Source organism: Geospiza fortis, unplaced genomic scaffold, assembly GCF_000277835.1.
Source record: "Geospiza fortis unplaced genomic scaffold, GeoFor_1.0 scaffold320, whole genome shotgun sequence".
NCBI classification, from domain to species: Eukaryota; Metazoa; Chordata; class Aves; order Passeriformes; family Thraupidae; genus Geospiza; species Geospiza fortis.
This window is the reverse complement of record NW_005054532.1, coordinates 574,300-586,494: the sequence shown is the minus strand read 5'-3', so window position 1 is coordinate 586,494 and position 12,195 is coordinate 574,300. Positions and strand designations below refer to the sequence as shown.

The 12,195-nt window shown below is 60.7% G+C and overlaps 1 protein-coding gene across 1 annotated transcript in view; it reads left to right on the top strand.

Annotated features, from left to right (window-relative positions):
• PCDH1 (protocadherin 1) overlaps positions 1-12,195 on the top strand; it is a 56,528-nt gene that overhangs the window by 8,385 nt on the left and 35,948 nt on the right. The window contains 2 exon segments of the mRNA XM_031063802.1: positions 1-293; positions 1,833-4,025. The exon segment at positions 1-293 is cut by the window's left edge and continues 510 nt beyond it. Coding sequence (XP_030919662.1) covers positions 1-293; positions 1,833-4,025 — 2,486 coding nt within the window.

The window sequence follows — 12,195 nt, the reverse complement described above, 5'->3', positions numbered from 1 at the left end:
CCTACGAGCTGATGGCTGGTCCGGAGGCGCAGGAGCTCTTTGGGCTGCAGGTGGCCGAGGACCAGGATGAGAAGCAGCCTCAGCTGATCGTCATGGGGAACCTGGACCGGGAGCAGTGGGACTCCTACGATCTGACCATCAAGGTGCAGGATGGGGGGAACCCCCCTCGGGCGAGCAGTGCCCTGCTCCGCATCACCATCCTGGACATGAACGACAACGCACCCAAGTTTGAGAAGGCCCTGTATGAGGCAGAGCTCTCTGAAAACAGCCCTGTGGGGCACTCCGTCCTCCAGGTGAGTGCGCAGGACTCTTCTCCTCACCGTTTCCCCTCCTGCCTGGCTGCAGGGATAACCCAGGAGCATTGACATGGCCGTGGTTCCTCCAGAGAGGAGGGAGGGTTGGATGGAGGCGCTCACAGTGTTACCCAGGGCCAGCGGGCAGGCAGGTCCCTGGGATATCACATCTGCTCAAGTGAGGTTGGAGAGGATGCACAGGAAGGCACAGCTGGAGTGGGGCTGCAGGACACTGCTGAGGGGCAGCAGCAGAGCTGCAGGGAGGGAGCAAGGTTCTGGGTTACTGGGAGGGCTGGGACCTGAGGGGCACCAGGAGCCTGGCTTGGGGCCAGCGCGGTCTCAGTGCTGCCCGCAGACAAGACATAGAGCCTTTCATAAGTTGCATTCCCTTGGCTGCTCCATGGAAACTTAGGAGGTGGGGACAGGGAGCATCCCTGCTGCCCGTGCACGGGGCTGGCCATGGCTCCGGAGGTGCACTGCTGTCTGCAGGGAGTGGGGGCTCTGCCTCATCTGGGGCAGCGCTGCAAAGTGGCCCAGAGAGCCCAGGGGGCTGGATCTTGGTGGATTTGGCTTGGAGGGGGCATTGAGATGATAGTAGTCGACATCTGTTTATCTGCAGCTGCCATCTTAATAAGCGGAGCGCGGCCAGCTCTCATCTGCCTGCTAATTCTGATGTGAATTTTTTAAGAATTCATTTTTCACTGTTAAGAGAATGGGAGTTGGAAGCAGATAAGGGAGCTGCATGGCCGGGAGGAGAATGGGCTGAGATGCCGCTGCTGCCATTGCTCAGCTTTTATCTTTCAGGGGGAAAATGACTTCCGCCTGTTTTGTGAGTGGAGGTAAAAGGTGGAATTTACATTTAACAACTTTCGTTCTCCATCCAAATCTGCTGAGCAAGATAACGGCAGAGCAGCAAATGGTGCAGAGAAGAGGCTGCTCAGAGAGCCGATTAGGGAGCAAATGTTAGACAAACCTCATCTTCTTTAGAAAGCAAATAATAGGCGTAGAGGCAGGGTTATGGGGATGCAGGGCTCCTGGCGGGCAGGCAGGGATGGACGGTGCTGTGCGGGGCTCAGGCAGCCCCAGTCCCTGCGTGGCTGCATCCCCAGATGCCGCGATGGAGCTGCTGCAGCTCCGCACAGGGCTGCCTCCCTTCTCGCCCTCACCTGAGCCAGGCAGCTGCTCCAGCCCCTCCTCGGGGGCACAGCTGGAGCTGTCCCTCCCTGCTGCTGGCTGGGTCTCAGCGGCTCGGTTCCATGGTTCCGGAGGATTCCCTGCGTGCCGGAGCCGGCTGGGAGGGGAGCGCAGCCACCCGGCCCAGCCGGTTTCTCCGGAATAACGAGGCAGAGCCTCCGTGCCCGAGGGTGGCTCCCAGCTGCTCTGCCGGTCCCAGGCTCTTTGCCCCACAGTGCTTGGCCCCAGAAGAGGAAATCCTGGTTTTTCCCCCCGGCTGTCCTCAGGGAAGGCCACAGCGGTTTGCGGAGGGGCTCGCTCCGCCGTGCCCTTGTCCTGCTCACCGCTTGTCCCTCTGCCCCCCAGGTGAAAGCCAACGATTCGGACCAGGGCGCCAACGCCGAGATCGACTACTCCTTCCACCAGGCCTCGGACATGGTGCGGCGGCTGCTGCGCCTGGACCGCGCCACGGGGCTCATCACCGTGCAGGGCCCCATCGACCGCGAGGACATCGGCACCCTCAAGTTCTCCGTCATGGCCAAGGACAAGGGCGCCAACCCCAAGAGCGCCCGCACGCAGGTGGTGGTCACCATCAAAGACATGAATGATAACGCACCCTCCATAGAGATCCGGGGCATAGGGTTGGTCACCCACCAGGATGGCATGGCCAACATCTCGGAGGACGTGCCAGTAGAGACAGCAGTGGCTCTGGTGCAGGTGTCCGACCGAGATGAGGGTGAAAACGCTGTGGTGACCTGCGTGGTGGCCGGTGATGTCCCATTCCAGCTGCGCCAGGCCAGTGAGACAGGGAGTGACAGCAAGAAGAAATATTTCCTGCAGACCACCACGCCGCTGGACTACGAGTCGGTGAAGGAGTACACGATTGAGATTGTGGCTGTGGACTCAGGGAACCCACCCCTCTCCAGCACCAACTCCTTGAAGGTGCAGGTGATGGATGTCAATGACAATGCCCCTGTCTTCAGCCAGAGCTTCACTGAGGTGGCCTTCCCTGAGAACAACGAGCCCGACGAGCTGGTCATGGAGGTGAGTGCCACTGATGCTGACAGCGGCTCCAACGCCAAGCTGGTTTATTCCCTGGTGACAGACCCCTCCTCCAAGGGCGCCTTCACCATTGACCCTGACTCTGGTGAGATCCGGGTGAAGGCGGTGCTGGACCGAGAGCAGCGGGAACGCTACGAGTTCTTGGTGGTGGCAGAAGATAAGGGCAGCCCCAGCAAGCAGGGCACAGCATCTGTGGCCATCAACGTCATGGACAGGAATGACAACGACCCCAAGTTCATGCTGAGTGGCTACAACTTCTCAGTGATGGAGAACATGCCGCCCCTCAGCCCCGTGGGCATGGTGACAGTCATCGATGCTGACAAAGGAGAAAATGCCCGGATCCAGCTGTCGGTGGAGCAAGACAACGGGGATTTTGTCATCCAAAATGGCACTGGCACCATCCTCTCCAGCATCTCTTTCGACCGGGAGCAGCAGAGCACTTACACCTTCCGACTCAAGGCGGTGGACGGTGGGGATCCCCCCAGGTCTGCCTACGTGGGGGTGACCATCAACGTCTTGGATGAGAATGACAATGCCCCCTTCATCACTTCCCCCTCCAATGCCACCTACAAGCACATCCTGCCCCACACCAGCCCTGGCCAGCAGGTGAGCAAGGTCAAGGCGGAGGACATCGACTCAGGCATCAACGCCGAGCTGATCTACAGCATCACAGGAGGAAACCCCTTCGAGCTCTTCCAGATCTCCCCGCAGAGCGGTGACATCACTCTGGAGAAGGAGATCCTGCGCAAGCACCACGGCCTGCACCGCCTGGTCGTGCGCGTCAACGACAAGGGCAAGCCCTCGCGGCATGGCACGGCTCTGGTGCACTTCTACGTCAACGAGACGCTGGCCAACCGCACGCTACTGGACACGCTGGTGGGGCACAGCCTGGACACCCCGCTGGACATCGACATCGCCGGCGACCCCGAGTACGAGCGCAGCAAGCAGCGGAGCAACATCCTCTTCGGGGTCATCGCCGGCATCGTGGCTGTCACCCTGGTCATCGTGCTGGTGGTCCTGGTGCGCTACTGCCGGCAGCGCGAGGCCAAGAGCGGCTACCAGGCGGGCAAGAAGGAGACCAAGGACCTGTATGCACCCAAGCAGGCCAGCAAGAGCGGGAAGAGCAAGAACAAGGTGAAGAAGAGCAAGTCTCCCAAGCCACCCAAGCCCACGGAGGATGAGGAGGAGACGGGGCTGCAGAAATCGCTCAAGTTCAACCTCATGAACGACTCTGTCAGTGACAGCCCCCGGATCCACCTTCCCCTGAACTACCCTCCGGGCAGCCCGGACCTGGGCCGGCACTACCGCTCCAACTCGCCACTGCCCTCCATCCAGCTGCAGCCTCAGTCACCCTCCGCCTCCAAGAAGCACCAAGTGGTGCAGGACCTGCCGGCCACCAACACCTTTGTTGGCACCGGGGACAACAACTCGACGGGCTCCGAGCAGTACTCGGACTACAGCTACCGCACCAACCCCCAGAAATACACCAACAAGCAGGTAGGAGAGCTCATCCTGAGGCCGGCAGCGGCGCCCCCGCTGCACCGGGGAGCCATCTGGACAGAGGTGTGGGAGTGAGCGTGGACTGGCCCCCAGCCCTGCATGTGTGGCCCAGGGGGCTGGCGTTGGACTACCCCGGAGCCGAGCCACAGAGCCTGGGCGTGGTGTGGGGAGGGGATGGGGATGGTGTGAGGGAGGCTAAAAACTGTCAGAGGCCTTGTCAGAGCGCCCGGGGCTGGGTCCTGGTGGCGCTGCCTGGGTGACGGTGACGCGAAGGGCGCTGCATGCATGTGGCTCTGCATGTGGGGCTCTGGGCAGGGAATGCCACCCACCTGTGTCCCCTTTGGGGACCACTCTAACAGCACCAAGGAGGGCGATGCCCACCCTCCCATCCCTCCCTCTGTTTGGGCTGGCTCATGGGGAGGAGGGACTGGTCCTGATCCTGCCACAGCCGGGTTCCAGCCCTGCCCTGCTCCAGGGAGCAGTTGGGAAGGCTCTGGCCTCACTGTTGCCAGCCTGGCTCCGCTGGTGCGGCTGAGCCTGCCACCATCCCTGCACCAGGGCGCCTCAAAGGGAGCTGCGGCTGCCCAGGCAGGTGGGGCTGGGCGGAGGAGCAAAGCTCTGCCTTTTTCCCAGGCTCAGGCTCCGGCTTCCCCCAGGCTCGGGCCCTCTGCCACAGCCAGCACGGTGAAATCCGCGCTTCCCGTAGCACGAGCACCGGGCCTGGAGCTGTGGCTCTGCAGGAGAGGGTCTGCAGATCCTGGTGGCACAGGAATGTCCCACCCGTGTGGCAGGGCTGGGGCTGTGCTGGGGCCGGGGGAGAGGGGCACTGAGGTCTCTGCTGCGGTCGGGTCACTGCTCTTGGTGTTGCCGGGGGGGTCTCTGCGTGCGGGGCAGGGCGAGGCAGGTCTTGGCTGCTCGCTGGTGTGCACTGGAGCTTGGAGCTGAGCCACGAGGTCGTGGGCTGAGTGTGGAGCTTGCAGGACCCTCTTTCTCGGGCTGTCTGGCCACTTAGGAGCTTGCACCACATTTCTGCTTTGGCACTTCTGTCCTTAACCAGCCAGGGAGGGAGAGGGGGAGTGAGTGCCTGTGGCTTTGTCTTCTTCCTGGGGCCCCACGGGTGAGGACCACCCACTCTCCCCCATGCTGTACCCCCTGTGCCCCATGAGACCCCTGCCCCCCTCTTTGTACCCCAGTGAGTGGCAGGCTGGGCTCCTGCCGTGGGGCTGAGCTCAGCTGCCCTGTTGGATTTGACTTCAATAAAGTTTTCTATTTTTGACCGGTTGTGCCTTATTTTCCCTGCTGCCCCTGAGAAGGCTCTCCCAGCAATTTCCCAGGCATATTTTCCATGTCCTTGGCCATTGGAGCACTCAGGCCCAGTGGAGGCCAGAAGTGATGCTCACGTGAGCCGGCCATCTCCACAAACCCTCCACCACAGCCCAGCGTGGTCAGTCCAGAGGCCTCACGGTGCTGACCCTTCATCCCCAGGTTGACATGTCCCATGTCTAGTCACTACCTGGCCCTCTGAAGATGTCTCTCCAGGACAGGGTTCCCAACACCTGCACACACTCACACACACACACACACACCTGTGTGGATGTGGACGCAGTCCGAGCCACGGCCCAGCCCGCCCAGCTTTCATTTCACTTCACACCAACATCCTCCCTCAAAGCTTCTCCTGGTTGATCCCCACATCCTCTTGAGCCACACCCACGTCCCACAGCCAGAGCGTGGTGGAGCAGATCGCCGTGCCTGGCTAGCCTGACCCAAATCCCTGTGGCGCGGGCTGGCAGCGCCGCTCCCGCGCGCCGCACTGCTGCAATGAGGGCGCGCGCGGTTGCAGATGGAGCCTTGGCGTGTCAGCAGCACCCAGATCCCGCTGCTCCCCCACCCTGGGAGGTGATGGGAAGGAGAGATCCTCTCAGGAAGGCTTGCTGGAGCTGGGTGGGCTCTGCCCTGAATGGGATCTCCTGGCGGGATGGATGGGGGTGATGCCAATGCCATGGGACTCGCTTGGGGTCTTGTCTCCAGCTGTTTGGAGAAAAGATGGACCCTGGTAGGCAGGAACAGTCCAACACCCCTCTCCCACCATCCCACCATTCCATCTCAGGGCCCCCCTCCCTGGCCACCTGTTCCTGTTTCTCCTGGTTTTTCTTCCAGACTGGGGCACCCATCCCTGCTCCTGTCACACCAGTTCACCTCTTCCCCAGGGCCTCCGGTGGCCTCACCAGGCTGCTGGGCCTGAGGAGCTCTGGCGCTGGGAGAGATTAGATCAGCCGGGGAAACCAGTGGTTCTGGCTTCGGTGGTTTGAGCCCTGTGCCAGCCTTGGCTCTCACAGCCTCCTCGTTTGTTTTGCTAACAGCATAAGGTTTTATCTTGAACCATCCAGGAAGTGTCTGGGCCTCCTGGGCAGGCAGGGCTGGGACCCGCAGGGAGATGCGATGGCTGCAGAGGAGGAAAGGAGACACCAGCAACCACCTCAATAACTGCTCCCCGCAGGGCTGGGCCGGGCAGTCTCAGGGCTTGGCTCAGCCCTGCTATCTGCTTCCCTTTGGGAACTTTCTGAGAGAAGTTTCCCTCCCTTCCTCGTCCTCGGCAGCTCTTTGATGAACCTGGGGTGAGAACTCAGGCGCTGGTGTGGGGAGCGGCTCTTTCTTCTGCCTGGCTCCCAGGCTCCATCCCTTTTTTACCGGGAGGGGAAATTGTAGATCCTTTCCCAAGAGCTTCCCCGGGTCCTTGCAGCCCCCCAGCAGCCGGGAAGGCAGCTGGAGTGGTGTGAACTTGAGCGAGCTCAGCAGAGGTTCCTGCACCTGCCCGCGGGCTCGGAGCGGTGCAGCATTAATTACTCTCTGCGGGAGGGGAGGAGAGGAATATTGTAGCTGTAATGGACAGAAATGAAATCGTCTTGTTTGAGAATTTAGCTCAGAGTCTCCATAAATTGCAGGTTTAGGTGCTGGCAGATGTCTGGGAAAGTCTCCCACTGTCCTGGGTCAGTGGGTTTTCTCAAGGTCGTTCACGTGGAATGAGCTGATAAATGGATCCAGCAAGGAGTTGCAGATGGAGCTGAGGGTTCATGGGGGACCTGCCCTGCTTTCCCCCAGTTCCAGAGAGAAGCTGTGCTGGGAGCAGCTCCTCCACACTGTGGATCAGCTCCTGCTGCTGGGATCGACGGGGCTTGGGTCAGATTTGACTCTGCTGGGCTGAGATGGAATGAGGGAAGTGTCCAGGGGCTGCAGCTCCCGGGATCTGCTGGGAAGAGTGGCTGTGTCAAAGCACAGCAGCTTGTGAGCATCACTGGGGTGCCTGGGGGAGCAGGGGGAGCACAGGACAGGGTGGGGAGTGGGCAGTGCACCGTGCTGGAGCCTTGGTGAGGATGCTGAGGGCACCAGGGGCGAGGCAGGAAGGCGTGGTGGCTCCTGGTGCATCTGTGCTGGGGACTTGGGTTGATGAGCGAGAGCACTGTGGGGTATTTGGGACCTCAAAATGAGGAGATTCAGGCATGGGAGAAGAGCAGCCCCTGGTACAGGCTGGATGTGCAGCCAGAGCCAGCGTGGCTGTGTGCAGGCTCTGCTGCAGGGGGAGGTGACAGTGGGGTGTGCCCAGCCCGTGCCCCCACACGTGGGAGGTGACAGGGGGATGCTCAGTGCCAGCACCCTGTGCAGGCGGCACAGAGGGGAGCGTGCTCTCGGTGACAAGGGGGACAGGGACACAGGCACAGGGTGTGTGTCAGGGGCAGGGGATGCAGGGGATGCAGCTGGAGCCTCCCCCAGGGGAAGGTGGCACAGGGCAGGGTACAAGCCCTGTCCCCAAGGAGGTGGCAGTGGGGACTGTGCAGCCTGGGCTGCGGCAGGAGGTGGCACAGGGGGTGCACAGCCCCAGGGAGGTGGCACAGGGCTGTGCACAGCCCCAGGGAGGTGGCACAGGGGGTGCACAGCCCCAGGGAGGGGGGCACAGGGGGTGGGGCTGTGCACAGGCTGTGCTGTGTGGAGGGCGGCAGTGGGGTGGACACAGTGGCAGCAGTGGCAGCAGGGTGGGCAGCCTAGGCCAGGTGACAGCTCTGTCTGCAGGGACACAGTGGCACTTACTGTCCCCAGCACATCAGGGAGGTCACTGGGTCTCTCCTGCCTGGCCGTCCCTGGCCCCACCAGCGCTGGGGACCTCGTCCTTTCTCCCTTGGAGGCTCCCCCAGCCTGTGCTCCTTGCCTGGGGCTCCCCAGGTGCTGCTGGGTGACAGCACTGCCCAGTTCCCCTCTTGCCCTTCCTCCCTGCCCTCCTCTCCCTCTCCCTCCTCGCAGCCTCAGCCTCTCCCCTGCCTGATGCCCTTGGAGCCAGCACTGGCCTTTCCTAGCCTGGACCTGGGCAACTCCTCCTTTTCCCCCCCCAGATCTTCCTGCTTCTTTCACAACCGCGTCTGCTCCTCTCCACCCTCTCTCCTGATCTCTCCCTTCTCCCTGGCTTTCCCCAGTCTCTCCTGACCGTGCTGGCTGCAGTACAGAGGGATGGGAGCCCTCCCAGCGCAGGGCTGAGCCCCTGGCTGGCTCTGCTGTGGCTGCTGGGGGATGAAAGCCCTGGCTGTGTGTGCAGCTGCCTGCTCCAGGCCTCCCTGATTGATATTCCCAGCACTGCTCTGCCCGCTCGGCCGCGCTCAGCTGCAGCGCTGCTCCCTGCAGCGGGGCCCGGCCCTGCAGGCTGCCACACCAGCGCCAAACCCTGGGGCAGGGCCTGCGGCTGGGACAGGGCGTGTCCCCGTGGTCCCTGAGTGTCCCTGTGTGTCCCTGAGTGTCCCCATGGTCCCTGAGTGTCCCTGTGTGTCCCCATGGTCCCTGAGTGTCCCTGTGTGTCCCTGAGTGTCCCTGAGTGTCCCCATGGTCCCCGAGTGTCCCCGTGGTCTCTGTGTGTCCCTGTGTATCCCTGTGTGTCCCCATGGTCCCTATGGTCTCTGTGTGTCCCCATGGTCTCTGTGTGTCCCCATGGTCTCTGCATGTCCCTGTGGTCTCTGTGTGTCCCCATGGTCCCTGTGTCCCCCCCATGGCCCCTGAGTGTCCCCATGGTCCCTATGTGTCCCCATGGTCTCTGCATGTCCCCTTGGTCCCCCATGGTCCCTGTGTCCCCCCCACGGTCCCTGTGTGTCCCCGTGGTCCCTGAGTGTCCCCAGGCACTCGGTGCCCCTCAGCCCACAGAGCACCCAGAGCTGTGCATGGGGTGAGGCGCAGAGGGTGGCTGCAGCTGGAGGGGGTGGAGGGCGGGGTGTTCCCGGGTGAGGACAGAGCTGGGATGTTCTGGGACGTTCTGGGACGTTCTGGGATGGGATGGAAGGAGGCTGCAGTAATGAGAGGGTGCAGGATGTAGGACAGGCCAGGGAGGTTGTTGTGGAGGGAACAAGGGCGAAGGAGTGCCTGGAGCAAAGGGCACAGAGTGGCTGGAATTGTTTCATGGCTGGGGAGGGCAGCCTGGGAGCCCTGGGACAGCAGCAAAGGGGGGGCTGCTGTGCTCTGGGGGCCAGCTGGGACCCCCAGAGTGAACCCCCCCGTGTGGGGCCATGCCAGGGCAGCTCCCAAAGAGCCCCTTCGTGGTTTGTGGGGTGTTGGGCACTCAGCACCCGTGGTGCCCTGGCAAACCTCCCGCTGGTTGGCACATCCTTTGGAATGCTGAGCCCTGTGCCAGGCCCAAACCACCTTCCTGCCCCTCCGCCCTCATCCCCACACGGCCCTGACCTGTGAGAGCACCTGCCAGGAGCCCTGGGCACGGCCCATCCCCAGGGCACAGCTGGGCTGCCATTGCACAACCCAGCTCTGCTCCTGGCAGAAACCAAGATGGGCACTGGTGATTATTCCAAAGGAGGCTCCTCCTGCAGTGCCCTGATCCTTCAGCCCCCCAGAAAGCACAGAGAGCTCAGCTGGGGCACAGGGGGCTTGAACAGGGCTGAGGAGGCCACCCCTGGCACCCTGGTGCCCCTTTTCCTGTCACCTCTGACTGTGGCTGCAGCATCCCCCAGCCCAGCCTGGGTGGAGCTCAGCCTTGGCTTCACCTCTGGAGTCACACCTGCAACTCAGCCTCACTCAGCTTCCCCCCTTCACTGACCTTGTCTTTTGTCCCGACCCTTTCTGTACTTCAGGGAGAGCTACAAAAAAGATGGAGAGAGATTTTACACAGGCAGAGAGTGACAGGACAAGGGGAACTCTTTGAAATGAAAAGAGGAGAGATTTAGATGGGATATTGAGAAGGAATCCCTCCCTGGCAGGGTGGGCAGGCCCTGGCACAGGGTGCCCAGAGCAGCTGGGGCTGCCCCTGGATCCCTGGCAGTGCCCAAGGCCAGGCTGGAGCAGCCTGGGACAGTGGGAAGTGTCCCTGCCATGGCAGGGGGGGCAATGAGATGGGCTTTAAGGTTCCTTCCAACTCAAACCATTCCATGATTCTATTCTTTGACTTTCTGAACTTTTTTGGAGGTCTCTCACCCTTGAGGACCTGGTTTCCACATCCTACCTGTGGTAAAGTCTTCTTTTGTGAGCGTGATTCCCAACCCAACCCTCTGGAGAGGAAGAGGAGGTCAGGCAGAGGACCAGAAAGAAAACAACTCCCCCAGATCCCTTCAGAAACATTCCTGGTTGTTTTGCATCAATGCCTGGTGTGGTGGAAGCTGTTTACTGCCTCAGCCCTTGAGCTGCTGGCAGGGAAGCGTGGGTGGGTTTGTGGTGGGAGCGTGGGCTGTGACCTGCCAGGAGAGCAGCAGAAAGCTCCACCACCTCGTTATTTCCATCCTTGTGGCACTCACAGCCAGCCCTCGTGGGTCCTGCCCAGAGATCCCTGAAGATGCCCCTTTCCTGGGATGTAAACATCCTGCTGAGCTCCTCCTGCCTTGCAAAACACCGCTCTGACCTACCTGCACGTGGCACGGGGATCCTGGCACGCTCCATCAAAGCCGGGAGCCGTCCTTTGGGGAGGGCAGCGATCCCACCTCCCTCCCTGGGAGCTGTCAGAGCAGCCTGCCCTGATTCAGCTCCTCGGAGACATCTTGAAAGGCCCCAGCAACCTGAGAGCCTGCAGCTATTTTGCTCCCACATGGCCTGGTTTTCACATCCTGCCAGCTCCCCCGTGCTCAGCAGCAGCTGCTGGGGGGGCACCTCGTGGCTGGGCTCCGCACTGAGATCCTGCTGGAAGTGTCCTGCTGGAGCCGTGTGTGATGTTCCCCTCGCACTCATCCATTCATCTCCCTGCTTGTTCATCAAAAGCACTTGAGCCCTGTGGAAGGCCAGCTCGTGTTTCAGATGTTTGAAGAGCCCTTGGTTCTCATCCAGGCTGGGCAAGACCTTCTGAGGTGTTGCGATTCCAGGCTCTGCAAGTGCCTGGAGGAGCTTGGGTGGGATTTTTTCCCAAGGATTTCAAGTGGATCACAGTTTATTAGGGACTACTGGGGCATCTCTTGCCCAGAGAGCTCAGAAACCTTTGCTAATGTGCTGGAAATTTGTCTGGAGCCAGGAGCTGGTTTGGCCAAGGATGTGACAGCAATCCTGGGATTTGAGGAGCTCATGCATCCCAGGGGTCCTGTGCCAGTGGGAATGGGAATTGGAGCAGTGCAGGCAAGATAAGTGGCCCTAAGAAGCCTTCCTATGACTTGTCCTACCTGTTTGATGTCTCCTAAGGAAGGTTTGTCTCACCTGGTATCTCCGCTCATCAGGAGGTGCAGACCACTAAAGTGAGGGCTCTGCCCATCTCTGCAGTGTGTGGGTGCCCAGACCTCTGGAACAGGCACAATTCCTTGGGCAGACAGGAAAAGCTGCTGCCCTTTGCCTGTGGAAATAGAGCTGCTTGCAAAACAGGTTTACCCTCAGAGGAAAATTTTCAATTTGAAAGCAAATCAGGAAGAACTGACAGTTTTCCCCCGTTTCCCAGGTCAATCAGAATTTATATTATATATAAATATTTTTTTTTGCTAGTAATGTCTAAAGGCATGATTTTGCCTGACCTTTTTGAGTTGAGCTCCGTAATTAATACTTGGCTGGAGTCCTGAAGTGAAAGGTACCTTTGCAAGAGCATCATTTTTTCATTTTCACGTGTCAGCAAAGATCTCCCCCCACGCCCCAGCCCTGAAACAGGGAGCTCGCTTGAATAATGATCTGATTCCAGCAAATTGACAGGTTTTCTGTGGAAAGGCTTCCATGGAGGCATTCC